Source organism: Trachypithecus francoisi, unplaced genomic scaffold, assembly GCF_009764315.1.
Source record: "Trachypithecus francoisi isolate TF-2019V2 unplaced genomic scaffold, Tfra_2.0 Lachesis_group2, whole genome shotgun sequence".
Classification (NCBI taxonomy): Eukaryota; Metazoa; Chordata; class Mammalia; order Primates; family Cercopithecidae; genus Trachypithecus; species Trachypithecus francoisi.
This window is the reverse complement of record NW_022681465.1, coordinates 156865059-156880855: the sequence shown is the minus strand read 5'-3', so window position 1 is coordinate 156880855 and position 15797 is coordinate 156865059. Positions and strand designations below refer to the sequence as shown.

Sequence of the window (15797 nt, the reverse complement as noted above, 5' to 3'; positions counted from 1 at the left end):
TCCCAAATTTAGTGAGCTAAATCTGAAGTTCCAAGGTTACACTATAAATGAGAGAAAAAGCATTTTATCAAGAAATATAGTACTGGCACAGATACATTACAATTATGACTATTTTGATTTTCCTATTGTTTACCATTTGATGAGTGAAAGAGAAACAGGTATAATCAACAACTATATGGTAAATCTTGGTGACACCCTTTTTGATATTCTTTTCAGGAGCCAAGAATAGGAAAGGCTACATAACAGACTTTCACAAGTCAGGTGTTTTTAATCCCGCTTTCAACAAAACTGAAGCAATACCTAATTGAGTTAATAGCTGATAGAGCTTCAGAAAATAGACTGGTGAAGTTAACAGTAATGGAACAGCGTTGATTTCCTCACTGTGACCATGTGTACCACGGTTATGTGAGATGTTAACAATGGGGAAACTGGGTGAGGGATATTTGAGAACTCTCTGTACTATCTTTGTAACCCTATGTAAATCTAATGCTATTCTAAAATAAAACATTTATTAAAACAAATTGATGAGATTACACTATGTACTGTTGGCATACATCAAAGAATTCAGAGGACTGAATGATGTTGCTATAAGAAAACCGTTTCCATTTCAATTTTTTTTAGTGAAGATTTTCCAGACATTCATATCTAGAAATATATAAAAATAGTAGGCCGAGCCCTGTTTCATTTCAACAATAAGTAATATTCAACTGAGGATATTTGAACTAGTTAGGGGGAAAAAAATCCACCCAGCCCATTACAAGATGCTTTTCCAATAAAATTTTACCTTTTCCTTAACAGTTATTAGAATTTGTAATGCATCTGTCAGTTTGATCAATTGTATATTATTAATAAATGTGCTAACTATCCAATCTTGTAGAATCTACTATTTAGCGCTTTTATAAAAGTAAAAAAAAAACTTTTTCAAAACTGAAATTTATATACATTATTTTTGTTGCAGAACTAGAAAACAGAATAGAAATGTGTTACATTAAGATGAAAGTTTGTGGGGTAAGCAAAAGAGAAATAAGGAGAAAATAATGTAAACTTTCCAACTGTTAAAAATGGTCACAGGACATAAAAGTGATACTATTCTGAAGTTTGAACTCTTAAGTTTTGTATTTGGGTCCTGACTCCCCTAACAGCATGACCTTGGGAAAACTGCTCCCTTTCCCTAAGCTTTAGATTCCTTATTTGGAACATAAGACTGGGTCTGGGAGTGGTGGCTCATGCCTGTAATCCCAAGACTTTTGGGGGCCAAGGCCGGAGGATACTAGCCTGGGTAACACAGCAAAACCCCATTGCTACCAAAAAGGGAAGGGAAAGGAAGGGAAGGGAAGGGGGAAGAGGGGAGGGGAGGAGGAGGAGGGGAGGGGAGGGGGAGGAGGGGAGGAGGGGAGGAGGAGGAGGAGGAGGAGGAGGGGAGGGAGGAGGAGGGGAGGGGGGGGGAGGAGGAGGAGGGGAGGGGAGGGGGAGAGGAGGAGGAGGGGAGGGGAGGAGGAGGGGGGGAGGGGGAGGAGGGGGGGAGGGGGAGGGAGGGGAGGAGGGGAGGGGAGGGGAGGGGGAGGAGGAGGAGGGGAGGGGGGGAGGAGGAGGAGGGGAGGGGAGGAGGAGGAGGGAGGGAGGAGGGAGGGGAGGGGGAGGAGGGGAGGAGGGGAGGGGAGGGGAGGAGGGGAGGGGGAGGGGGAGGGGGAGGAGGAGGGGAGGAGGGGAGGGGAGGGGGAGGGGGGAGGGGAGGGGGAGGAGGGGAGGGGAGGGGGAGGGGAGGAGGAGGAGGGAGGGGGAAGGGGAGGGGGGGGGAGGAGGAGGAGGGGGGGGAAGGGGAGGGGAGGAGGAGGAGGGGAGGGGGAAGGGGGAGGGAGGAGGAGGAGGGGAGGGGGAAGGGGAGGGGAGGGGGAGGAGGGGAGGGGGAGGGGGGAGGGAGGGGGAGGGGGGAGGGAGGGGAGGGGGGGAAGGGAGGAGGGGAAGAGAGAGGGGAGGGGGAAGGGAGAGGGGAAGGGAGAGGGGAGGGGGAAGGGAGAGGGGAAGGAGAGGGGAAGGGAAGGGGGAAGGGAGAGGGGAAGGAAGGGAAGGGGGAAGGGAGTGGGGAAGGGAAGGGGGAAGGGAGAGGGGAAGGGAAGGGGGGAGGGAAGGGGAGGGGAGGGGGAGGAAAAGGGAGGGGAGGGGAGGGGAGGGAAGGGAAAGGAAGGGAAGGGAGAGGGGAATGGAAGGGGGAGGGGGAGGGGAGGGAGAGGGGAGGGAGAGGGGAGGGAGAGGGGAGGGAGAGAGAAAGGGAGAGGGAAAGGGAAGGAAAGTAAGAAAATTAAACTAAGACTGGAGAGTTCCTGATTAAACGATTGGCCTTAGAAAGCAGTAAAGCACTCTAGAGACAAGCCATCACTGCCTGGTCCTATATAGCCTGCCCACTTGGCAAAGAACTTCTGCCTTTTCCCTTCAAGGTTCCCACCCAACAGGACAACAGAGCAGGTGCTTAAGGTCAGCACAGTTGTCCTGTGAGATGTTAACACATTCAAATCATAGCAACTGTGCCCAAGTTTTTCATAAAGCCTATTGTCTGAAATTATGTCTCTTCCTAATGTTTTGGTATTAAAATGCCCTTTCTTATGGTTGCCTAGTATTCCATGGTGTATATGTGCCCCATTTTCTTAATCCAGTCTATCATTGATGGACATTTGGGTTGGTTCCAAGTCTGTTATTGTGAATAGTGCTGCAATAAACATACATGTGCATGTGTCTTTATAGTGGCATGATTTATAATCCTTTGGGTATATACCCAGTAATGGTATTGCTGGGTCAAATGGTATTTCTAGTTCTAGATCCTTGAGGAATCGCCACACTGTCTTCCACAATGGTTGAACTAGTTTACACTCCCACCAACAGTGTAAAAGTGTTCCTGTTTCTCCACACCCTCTCCAGCACCTGTTGTTTCCTGACTTTTTAATGATCGCCATTCTAACTGGCGTGAGATAGTATCTCATTGTGGTTTTGATTTGCATTTCTCTGATGACTAGTGATGATGAGCATTTTTTCATGTGTCTGTTAGTGGCATAAATGTCTTCTTTTGAGAAGTGTCTGTTCATATCCTTTGCCCACTTTTTGATGGGGTTGTTTTAGTTTTTCTTGTAAATTTGTTTAAGTTCTTTGTAGATTCTGGATGTTAGCCCTTTGTCAGATGGCCTTTGTAGGGACATGGATGAAGCTGGAAGCCATCATTCTGAGCAAACTATCACAAGGACAGAAAACCAAACATTGCATGTTCTCACTCATAGGTGGGAACTGAACAATGACAACACTTGGACACAGGAAGGGGAACATCACACACCGGGGCCTGTCAGGGGGTGAGGGGCTGGGGGAGGGATAGCATTAGGAGATATACCTAATGTAAATGATGAGTTAATGGGTGCAGCAAACCAACATGGCACATATATACCTATGTAACAAACCTGCACATTGTGCACATGTTATCCTAGAACTTAAAGTATAATTTTTAAAAATGCCCTTTCTTCTATGAAATGGTGATACTAAGTGGTAGATTATTTTCATATCTCAGTTTGGGGGAAAGAAAAGTTAGCAAGCAATCCTGTCTTTCAGTTCCAAAAAGACTGTTATAATTTTATATTTTCCTACAAACCCATAAATGTCCATGTATTGGACACTTGCCCGGCTTTGTTCTGAGCAGAAAACCTGTTAGGTCAGAGTCAGCTGGGTGACATTTAAGAATCTGTAGAACTGAGCATCCAGAAAGACTTACGTAAAATCATCACCCCACGTTTACCTATGTTTAGTGTCTTATTCTAATGTTTGAACAGCCTAAAATTTCAATAGAAGGCAAGCAAATTTTTGTAATAGTAGCTTCTCAAACGAACCAATTCCTTTCACTGGCTTCCCTTACCAGAACATTAATCACTCAATTTGCAGTTTAAATATTTATGCCTCAACAAGAAAAAGAGGCACTCTACGAAAATCACCTGGGCTTTTGCCGGGTGGTGAGGAGCAAGCCTGTATTTATGATCTAGTAGGGCAGTTTTCACATGGGGATAGGGTGAGGTTTGTTGACGGTTTGTGTTTGAAAAAATCCCTGGTGAGATCATTATTATTCAAAAGTTTGGCAAAAACTGGCTTCTTAGAGATCCCATAAAAGTTATCCTATGATTCTTAGTGTACATTCTGATGGATCTTAACCTAAGGGACAAAATTAGGCATAGTTTCCTTTGAATTTTAGGTATTTTATTTTATGCATTTGGAATCTTTATCTCGAGTAAGGGTCCCTAGGCTTCCCTCACTGCCAAAAGTATACATGTTACAAAAACGTTAGGGAGCCCGCAGGCACGTCCTGTCACGTTCTCTTAAGAGGGGCCAGGCGTGCTCCCACCTCAGGCCTACTTGCCATTCCTCTGCCAGGAGCTCTCTGCCCCCAGTCACTTGCACGGCCAAATACCTTACTCTGCTGGGGTTCCACTCCAGTATCATGACAGCAACCTTACCTCACTGCCTATGTAAAATAATACTGGCTCTGCCATCATGCCACTTTATTTTTGTCATAGCAGCTACTCCCTCCTGCCTTCTGTAATGAATCTGCACATCCTCCCTGAACACTGAGGGAGGGCAGGGACTTTGTTCTCTGCCACATCTCCACTACTGAGAATAGTAACTAGTGTATACAGACTAGATACAAATTGGTCAAATGAATATTCATGTTTTAAAAACTCAGTATTAAACATTAAAAAGATGAGGTGGTTTTTGAGATTAATGTAGTTAAAATGCCCTAAAAGTGAGTAATAGCCAAAGTTAAAAATATACTCACTCTTTGCCTCAGTAAGTTCACTTTGAGGACTTTATCCTACACATTTACTTGCACGTGAGGACAGAGACCCACAAACAATGACAGTTACTATTTGTCAGAATGAATGCTAGAACAATCTAAAAGTCCACTTGTAGAAGGGTGATGATATGGTTTGGCTCTGTGCTCCCCACCCAAATCTCACCTCAAATTGTAATCCCCATAATCCCCATGTGTCAAGGGTGGGACCAGGTGGAGGTAAATGGATCATGGCGGGTGGTTCCCCCCTGAGCTGTTCCCACGACAGTGAATGAGTTCTCATGAAATTTGATGGTTTTATAAGTGTCTGGTATTTCCCCTGCTTGCTCCTCTCTCTCCTGCTGTCCTGTGAAGAGGTGCCTTTTGCTGTGATTCTAAGTTTCCTGAGGCTTTCCCAGTCATGTGGAACTGTGAGTCAATTAAACTGCTTTTCTTTACAAATTCCTCAGTCTCGGGCCTTTCTTTACAGCAGTATAAGAATGGACTAATTCAGCTGGCTACACTGGTTTTATATATCACGTAAGTGACCAGTCATCCCATGCAACACTAAAGCAGCTCTACATGCAGAGACATGGAAGGACTGCCCAGAGAGTGACAGGGGCAGTGTACACAGGTGCCAGACACTATTCTATGCACTTTCATGAATTCTGCTAAGCCTCACAACCACCTTGTGTTACATCTCCTTTTTAAAGATGAGGAAACTGAACACCAGAGATGTTCTGCAACCTGCCAAAATCATGCAGCTAGGAAATGACTAGCCCCAGAGCCTGCACTCTTAATCACTATGCCACACTGCTAAAATAGGGGGGTCATATGATTTTTTATTTAAAAAAAAAGAGCAAGTAGGATGGGGAGGGAGTTATACCTCTATATGCTTTTATACGCATCGACTGTCTGAAAGGAGACATAAAAACTCGTTGAGTCCGCCTTGGGGAGAAGTAGGGTGAGGGACTACAGTGGGAGCAAAATTTTTTTTACTGCATACTTTTTTGTTCAAACTCATACATATGCCCTACTCAAAAACATTATGTAATATGCATATGGTTACTGAATTGTAAGGCTGGAATGGACCCAATCATTCTATGGGTGGAGGTAAATTGAGGCACAGAGAGGGAACAGACTTGCCTGAAGGCACCCAAGTGGAGAGTAGGAGCCCTAGTGTACAGCCAGGGCTCTGGACACCCAGCCCCTGGTGCAGTTTGTTGCCTTCTCCAACCATTTCCACTATAGCTGACTCAGCTGTCACAACCGGAGATTTTCAAAACCTCCAAATTATGTAGAATTGTGGGGAAAATTATGATTTGGAAGTCAAGTGTTGACACCTGAAAAATACTCTCACTACAAGTGCTTTAGCATGTTACTAACGCTTTCTCTGCATGTCTCTGGAAAGGTTATTTTCAGAACATTCCACTTAAACCTAGAGATGCAGGGTTTTCTGCTGTTTCTGGGAGCTGACACCACAATTTACATTAAACAAATGTTTTGAAAATTAGCTGTTCACGGTTCCAATTTCAGCTTCCCCCAGGGTTTAATGTTAGCCAAATACTGGTACAGTAAGCAGACAATGTGTTTTATTGTGTGGAAGAAAAACAGACCACCATAACAGACTTCCTGCTTTTGTAATCAAGGGAAAAGTTGAGTGGTCGAGTGATTATTGGCATATGGTTATTAGAAACACTAAGTTCCAAATATAGCTACTAGGAGCTAAAGATACCCCTGCTCCAAATATTTCAAGTCCAAAAAGTAAGATGAATTCCTAGTGTTTTGTAAATTGGAAAGTTCAGAAAGTCATAGAACAAAAACTACTAGGGAAAGACTAGAGTAATGGGAACAAGATTCAGCCCAGGTTTGCCAGCAGATACTGGCATGAGAGACCCACTCAAATATCAACAGTGAACGCATGAAGGAGGGCGATGGCTCAGGACACAGCCAGGGCAAAGGCTAAGCTGAGGACGTGGTCCTGCCCCTGCTGGTCCTCAGCACCAAGAGCCCTGCTCTGTGGGCAGCCAGGTCTCTGGGGCTCATAATCAAAAGATGATAGATTCACTATCTTCATTGCCTTTTTAACATTTAAAAAGGGTTGCACAAGCACTTTCCTCTTGCCTTCCCTTCCCCGCCCTCCTCCCAACTGCAAATGTTGAAAGGGAAAAAGAAACTGTCCAATCTGCTAATTCTATAGTTAGCAGGAATGAGCAGTGGAGCATTCTGTGAAATCCCTGCCTGGCCTCAAGCCTCTTCCAGGACTTGTGAGCTAGGTGGAATGCAAGTGCCTGGAAATAACTTACAGGACACTCCTCAATATTGGATTTCTCTCTCAAAGAGCTGTGAGTGATTCTGGGCCTAAGGGTGGGTAGCATGTTGGCAAGAGGAATTTAGATTTTGTGTATGCAAAGAAACACAGACTCTTCCACCTCAACTAAAGAAAGCTCCACAAACAGTGTGGATGTGAGAAGGTTGGGGGGGTCACAGAAGATGTCCCTGCATGCGGGTGAAAGCCAGTCTGCCTGAAGCACAGGCAGGCTCAAAGGAGAGGACATGCTGACAGGACAGGAGGAGCTCTGTCCACCTGGTCACAGCTCCTTGAGCCTGTCCTGGGAAGGTGTCCTCACTGTCTCACTCAGGTAAGAGGATTTGGGCTCATGTAGGAAGAAATTCCTGACACTGCATCATTAGATTCCACAGGGTGTTTCCAGGAACTTCTTATTGAGAGTCTTGCAAAATACAGAGGTCACCTTCTGCCAGGTGTAATTTCCTCTGATCTGGCGGGAGGCCAGAAGGAGGACTCCTTAAGGGGTACCTCACAGCAGGGCAGCCTCTAGATTCCATTTTCTTAGAGACCAAGCTTTGGTGGCACTGTCCATTGTTTGTTGGCTCTGGAGGCTCTGACAACAGCTGACAGGTAGGACTCGGCAAAGGAACACAGAAAATGTATCCCAGTTGCCTTGTAGTCTCCAGCTCCTGCTCCGACAGGTGAGCACAGCAGTTACAGGCCTGGACCTCTGGAGGGTGCTCCTCTACCCTGAGGATCATGACCTGAAGTCTGCTGGCCTTCCCCACCCAAGACGACATCAGATGACACTAATGAGAGGGTTTCCAGCACCTAGGACCCAGCCAATCCAAGTTGGGCCCAGGAAGAGGCACCTGAGTAATACGTCCATTTTCCTCCTTGACAGAAGCAACCATTCTAGAGTGAACTGTCTGGAGCGCTCTGATGGAAGACATGCAGCCACGGCAACACGGGAGTTCTGCAACTGAGCATCAGGGTATGCAGGCAGCTGGCCACAGGACTAGACGGTGGCTGTCACCTAGCACAGGGAAGTCCCCTTCCCACAGGTGTGTGCATCTCCCTGAAAGGGCCAGCTTGGGAGTCCTTCCAGCTTGAGGCTATCCCTGAAAGCCCACCATCCATCTACCTTGCCCACAGGGGTTCCGTCCTTCAACTGGGTCCAGACTCTGGGAGGGCCTCCTGACTCTGGCTACTTGTATTGGATTAGCCCTTTTGGAGTGTAATCAGCTCCTACATATTCCTCCTTTATTCTCTCCCATCACTGGGATGAGCCCACAGGGGGAACGGCGGGGGGGCCCTGATAACCCTGTTTATCTGTACCCCATCCTATTCCACTTCATACATTCCAGCCAAATCACGTACCTTGGATTTCCGGGCCCCTTTCTTGCCTCCTGCTTTTTTAGACACAGGCTTCTTCTGGGATGGAGACTTGGCCTTTTTGGCTGGGGGTGGTGTGATGATGGCTTCCAACTTTCCTTTAGATCCCCGCTTCTTCGCTAGCAACTCAGGGTGGATGTTGGGTAACACCCCCCCACTGGCTATGGTGACTCCTTTTAGCAGCTTTCAGGAAAACCAGAATAGCAGATGGTGAGCCAGATACCCTGCTTCTAACCTTCAAGAAGCCAGCCCTGCCCAGGACAGTCTTTTGCTTTGGGTTGGTACAGCTCCTTCCTCCGTGGCATCCTCCATGAGGATGCTACCAGGACTCAGGCTCACTGCTCAGGGATCCAGTCCCCAGAGTCCCTCACTCAAATGGAATTTAGATCATCTCTCTCCTTCTGGGAGAGCCAAATACCTTGTTTTATCCTGCTTCCCCCAACACTCCCAATAAGGCCTTGGGGAAAAACTGCCATGGGAGGCAGGGAAGCTGCTAATTAATCCTGCAGTCCACACCTTTCATAACTAGCCAACACCAAAGTCACTCAGCTATGTTTCTTGGGCAGTATGACCACCTGCTCAAACATCAGTGGGAGATGGGAGAGCCCCATACCTGATTCAGCTCTTCATCATTGGCCACAGCCAGCAGGATGTGCCGGGGTGTGACCCGTCCCTTCTTGTTGTCTCTCGCTGCATTGCCAGCCAGCTCCAGAATCTCCGCTGTGGGGAGCAGAGATGAGTGTATGGTCATGTTAGAGGACCATGTGTCCCCGCCCCGGTTCCCATGTTCACAGTGCCAGGAATGGGCACAGGCAGCTACTTCGGGAAGCAGCTACCCTGAGGTGAAAAGCTGTGGGCAGAGTCACAGAGGTGCTGAATGGCAAAGCTGAGTAGGACCTAGGAAGCCCCAGGTCCCATGTCCTTGTTTGGGAGATGAAGGAATTGAAGCTGAGGAAGGAGAAGGGACCAGCTGAAGATCACTCAGTGAGTGAGTGGGAGGGCTGAGATCTGAACCCAGTTCCAGCCCCCATTTCCCAGAAAGGGTGCTTGTAGTCAGCACCGCAGATGTCACCAGGGCCAAACCCAAAGTCTTCAGCGTGGTCCCTGAGAGTATACCATGTCTGCTTATAGGGTTTCAAGGATAGGATGGCTTGCTGTTGAGGAGGCCTATTAACCAATCTTTGTTGATTATCAATCAATGCTGAATGCCTGCACATCTGGATGCAAAACTAGAAGGATGTGACTGGATTCTTTACAAAGTCAATGTCATAAATACATTTTTTAAAGGGTGTGGCGGGGGGCGGGGAGGTATTGTAGATTCAAAAGGCTAAAAAGACATAACGGCCAAATATAATGTGTCACTCCTTGATGAAATCCTGATTCTTTTAATAAAAGCTAGGAAAGTCATTTTGGAGACAACTGAAGAGATCTGAATGTGGACTGGGTATCAGACACAGGGAGTTATTAATTTTCTTAAGTGTGATAATGGTATTGCCATTCTGTAGGGAGCACCCTTGTTCTTAGGAGATACATGCTGATGTATTTAGGGGTGAAGCATCTTGATGCCTACAACTTGTCCTCCATCCTGAAAAAGCTCTAAGGAATAAAGCAAATATGGCAAAATGTTAAGAGTTGTTAAATCCAGGTATATGATTCTTATAATGTTTATAAGACAGAATTTCAAGGAAATTCTGTCATTTGCAACAACATGGATAAACCTGGAGAACATTATGCTAAGTGAAATAAGCCAGGTACAGATGGACAAATATAGCATGAACTCATTTCTATGTGTAATCAGGGACTGGGGGTGGGGTCGGGGTGAATGTTGGTCAAAGGACATAAAGTTTCAGTTAGAAGTTTTAATGATCTATTGTGCAGAATGGTAACTATAGTTAACAATCATGTATATTTAAAAATTGTGAAAATAATAGATTTTAAAAGTTCTTAACACAAGGAAATAAGTATGTAAGGTGATGAAATAAGTATTCTTGACATTCTGTATGTTTGAAGTTTCTCAAAATGAAATGTATGAGAGAAAAGAAAAACTAGAAGGGCTATGAGCATAACCCATAGTTAGTACTAAGTTAGAGTTGATTTACCTGCCACCTGGGCACAGTCTCACATGACAAGACAGGTTTTCCACAGCACCAAAGATGGTGGGAATTAGGAAGTACCCTTTGGCAAGACCTGGTTTTCTCCTTGGCATTACAGTTCTCTTGGTAACCTGTCAACCTCATCACTGTCTCCTTGTTTTCTTAGTGACGCATACGGATAGACCCAGAATGGATCTTATATTCTCCACTTCTGCAATTCTGCCCATAATGGGATGTCATTCTAGGCTACCCTTCTGGGCCCAACTCAAGTCTGACCTCCTTCCAGTACTAAAGAATTTCTAATAGTTAGTTATATTGTAAACATTACATTTCTCCAGCAACATCAGCACTCAAGAATCATTATGAAATAACTAGGAACAAAATTCTAGCTGCATAAAAATCATGTGTTAAAAATTTACAGTATGACACAGGGCATACATTTTTAAGAGGTACTAACAGCTCAACCCAATGCAAAAAATCTGCTGTATGTGTGTAAAGCTAAAAAACTGCTTGGCTACTCAAGGAAACTCTCATATTAGCTTTGGGGGTGGGGGCAGGAGGAGATCAGACACACTTGAAACAGCAGGTTTCCCCCTAAATCCAAGGCAGGAATTCCTTTGCTTGGTAACCACCATACTGATGACACACAACTCTGTGCTTGGCCGGAAGGACCCAACATACCATGAGGCCCCTGTCTTCTCAGTGTTCCTGATACAGAGGAGGCATGTATCACATGCCAGTGATACAGAGAGTGATAAAGAATGCTACAGGGTCCCTTACTTGGGCTTTATACGTGTGAGAGCCACAAAACCAAGACAGGGTGGAAGGCAAGATAGCCAGTGCTTACATGGAATCTGGTGGAGGGGCTCACATTTCCCACTTTCACCCATCAATCTCCACAAAGCTACTCCTTTCCCTGTACCAGTGTCAGCACAGTTTAGTTTACCAGTGGAGCAGGGAGATGGCCACACAGCAGTTTCACTGAAGCTACCTTATCATTGATCGTGGTAGTGTCCCAATGCCCAGCAGTGATGGGTCCATCTTGGCCAGGCCAAAAAGGTGCCTGTGATGCCTATGTGACCTTGGGCCCTGGATACCGTGAATGCAAAAGCGCCTGCCTGGCCAGCCCAGAGAATGAACACAGCCCTTCATTCTCCTGTGTTCATGGACGGGAGAGCACATCCGCAATGCCACTGTCCTGCCCACGGCCCAAGAGGACACCAAACCAAGAGTCTAAGCCCAACAAGAGCGCAGAGCCTGGGAGCAATGGAACAGGAAGGAGAGTCAGCCATGATGGGCCCTGGGCAGAATCCTCGCAGCAGGAAGGCCTGAGAGGCACATCAAGCACCACGGAGCTGTAGCCCACTTTGCTGGCTTCCCCTCCCTTCCTCAACCTTCCCCTTTTGGAGGCCACAGAGAAGTTTTGGGCCATCGGTATCTGCAGAGCCAGAATATACAGGAGGCAGCTGATGGATTACAATCTTTTGACCATAATGTGCTAAGAATGCTTTACCTGCCCCCTCATTAACAGAGAGAAAGGGAGGGAGAAGGAGAATGCCCACAGTGGTGACCTGTTTTGCTAAGTCCTAAGTCCAACCCTTTGGCAAGAAAATAGTTTGAAGGTAGTTTCTCAGGAAAGTGGAGGTGGCCTGTTTCCTCTTCCTGCCCAAAACGTTGGAGGAAGGCCCTCCCTGAGAGAAGGCCCAGTGGCCATTGGGGGTGGGGGAGGAGGGGAGGGATGTGGTCTTTATTTTCTGCAGTGCTGCCTTCACTTTCTTTTTGTACAGGAAAAATAAGAATGATGGATAAAAAGACCTGGAAGAGTGTGGTTGGGCCCCTGACTTGGGTGAGGGCAGGCAGTATGTAAAGAAGAAAAGAAAGCAATGGAGTAGCCCAGAAGTAAGCACACAGGGCTGAGAAACCTGAAGCTGGATTCTCCAGGAGCTAGAGGACATTCTCCCTGGCTTTGTAAGCTTTACCCTCTTAGGCTCTTACTTTGTGACTGAAAGTTCAGTAGACTCAGTTTCTCCACTAGGGAAACTTGAAAGACTATGCTCATGTTTTGCTGTTCAACTGGGAATCAGGGATGCCACACTGGACCAACCTGTAAGTGACAGTGAGTAGCAAGGTGGATGAGGAGGGGCAGGAAGGAGCATCTCAGCTCCTTGGAAAGAACTGGGCAGGGATGTCATTCTGCTGTTTACCAAGGAGCCCCCAAATCCAAGACTCTTCCTTTTTGCAAAACCCCAGCTCATCTTTTATCTGTGCAAGCCAAAATTACTGCCTCCCCATACTCTTACCGTCACAGAGTGGGCCCTCAGCCCTGTGGGTAGGGAGGAGGGAGCTGGGTCAAGGAGGGATAACAAAGAGGGGCATAGATCCACCCTCCAGCTAGTTGAGCAAGAGCTTTATCTTCTGTTTACTCTTGCACTTTTTTCAGATGGATAGTTACCATAGTAACCCCATCGTTAAGGGACACACAAGACAGAGCACCTCAGAAACACACCTTTTATGAGAAGTATGTTCAGTGCCCCACACCCCTCTCCTGCGCTGCAGCAGCAGAGGGCCGGGGCATTTCACCAAGGCCAGGGAAGACGGAGGGTGCCCGACTTAACAAAAGCAGTAACCTAGAGCACACACTCATCCCTTGCCAACCATCAGTAATACCCACCCTCTCATCCTTAGTCCAGGTTTAGAAAAAGCCATCGTAAAGGGCTTTCCTAGCTAAGAAAGGGTTGTCTGCTGCAGAGAGTAGAGGTGCAAAATGCCAGCAACTCAATAAGATGGAACGGTTCCCATCTGCTCTCCAGGGCATGTTCCTATTGGAGGGAGTAGGAGGGGGAGAGAGGGTGACTGACTGCTGAGGAATTGGGGCAGGGCACACGTCACCAAAGAAGATGTCCTGATGTAGTTTTCTTCCCTGTAAGTGATCCTCTGCTTTGCAATAATATGGAGGGCAAAGTAATGGAGGCCCCAGGCTCAGGGCTGTACAGTAATTCCTGCCTGCCCCCCATGCACACTGAGATGGCCCTCACATCCCCACCAGCAAGGAGGGCTTTCTCTTAGGCTAGAACAGAGCCAACTTCAGCCTCTGCCTCAATCTGAATGGAGCCTATGCCTTCCTACAAGGGGGAGGGTGGATTCTTTCACTCATTTCATATTTTGGAAGGTTTTGTGTGTCTCTAAATGTTTTGCCTGTGGCCGGTCTAAAAGAAAAGGGATTCTGAGAAAGATAACCAGGAAAACACCAGATCTATGGACACAAATCCTTTTCTCCCGAGTTTCCAGTGCTCAGCCCTTGGATCCTCCCTTGAAGGGAATTTTCAGGAGCCACAGCCTGGAGGCTGTAACCAAAATAAATGGAATCCATAAGAAACCACAGGAGGAAACTGGAAAAAGAACAATTAGAAGAAACAGAACCCCATACCAGGTTCTCCACCCTATCAAGCCAAGTCTTCTCAGTTGGTGAAAGTCTGTTTCCAATGACCAATACTAGACTGATTTGGGGCCCAAGGTGCTTAGGGTCCGCTCTGAAGAGGATTGTAAGTGTGGTAAAGTTCCCAATTATAAATGGTGCAAAGGGAACAGGTTGAATGGTGAGCAAACTGGCCAGCTCATTAGCTCTTCTAAGATTTTTGTTTTTCAAAACACGTAAGCCTCTAGTTCTCACTCCCGGCCGGGGCCAGTCTCCGGGAACTACTGAGTGGCTGGCACCATCATCTGTAGTGGCCTAGATGATACAACATATCCCCTCTCCTCAGAGCTGCAAGCCCTGCAGGGGCACCCTGGGCCAAACATTCCCCAGCTTCATTGAACATGACTGTTTTAAGGCCGCTTGACAAAATTCCCACATCCTTGGGTAACAGCATGGTTTGGCAGCCTTTTTGACTACAGCCGTCTGAACGTGAATACCTTTGACAGGTCTACTTTCCAAGTTCAGCCAGAGACGAAAGGCTTAGGGTCCCTTTTCTTTTTTCCAAATGTCTTGAACTAAAACATATCTGTTGTATTGAAGCATTTTGTCTATCTTCCTTCAGCAAGATGAAGTCATGGTTTGCAGAATTAGACTCCTAACAGCTAACAGGTGATGTGTTGAGGCTGAGCCAAACTCTAAACACAGCCCTTGCAATAAGAAAAGAGTCAGGGGCTTTAACAGAGCCGTTTGAAGCTCTGTAAAACAGAGCTCATCTAACAAAAGAAATACTGAAAATAACAACCAGAAATCAAAGAAAAGCAAATGTCCACATAATCCCAAGGAGAAAACATGTTTGCTGCAAAGCCAACATGACAAGCAATCTGTTTATTGTATTTCTTTCGATTCATCATCCTTCCATCAGCAGTCCTTTGAGTTCAGAACTGTTTTACACCATTCCAGAAGGCCTTAACCCAATCAACCCCAATCGGAAGGTGATTGCTAAGAGCTTCCTGCATTCTGATCACACCACAACCTCCTCCAATTCCCTTGGTGGCTCCGAGTGTTTGCAGCCACATCCCAGAATCCACTGCCCCCATCCCACCTTTTCAGGAGGTGAGTGGCAGGGTCTAAAGCCTGCCGAGCCATCAGCTCAGAGCTCTGGGCCACAGCAAAGCTCTCCATCTGCTTGTCCCAGGAGCCTCAAAAGAACCAGAATTCCACAGAGAAAATAAAACCTATAGCAGTGATTGAAAGTAGTATTCCAAAGATGGTTCCGAGTCTGACACAAACTCATCTACTGTTGTTAAGCCCACTGCAGACTCCTCCTAAAAGTCCAGGAGCCAGGGGTCTCAGAGACAGCATTTGGTCCCGTCTTCTGCGTTCACACAAAAGTCTCCCAATAAGATGGAAATGCAGCTTAATTTGGGAACCTGTAAAGTAAGCTCCACTGGCTGGAACTTTCAGCCCTATTTCAAAGTTTACATTATACATAATAACAAAAGGGAGCTATGATTCTTAGCAAACATTACCTTAATCTAACCCACCAACCCAACTCAGTGCCCGAATATCTTCCTTGTCAGGAAAGTTTTCCTCTGCCTTCCTCACCTCTAGTGCTGTTTCAGCCACCCACTCTGTCTGCAGTGGAGGGCAGCAACCATGAATGGCACTGTGGTGAGAGCCCGGGGTCTGCTGACAGACTGTCGGGGTTTGGATCCCTGCTCCTGCAATTATCTGTAAGACGTGGCCAAGTGCATCTAAACCTGTTTCCTATTCTATACAGGAGGAGTGATAGCTGAGGTTACCTCTAGG

General features: G+C 46.6%; 1 protein-coding gene across 5 annotated transcripts in view; it reads right to left on the bottom strand.

Annotated features, from left to right (window-relative positions):
* LOC117065844 (core histone macro-H2A.1) overlaps positions 1-15797 on the bottom strand; it is a 66092-nt gene that overhangs the window by 27607 nt on the left and 22688 nt on the right. For all 5 annotated transcript variants that reach the window (XM_033181160.1, XM_033181162.1, XM_033181161.1 and 2 more), the window contains exons 3-4: positions 9094-9200; positions 8466-8663 (exon numbers count right to left, since the gene is read on the bottom strand). In XM_033181160.1, coding sequence (XP_033037051.1) covers positions 8466-8663; positions 9094-9200 — 305 coding nt within the window. The remainder of the gene's footprint in view (positions 1-8465; positions 8664-9093; positions 9201-15797) is intronic.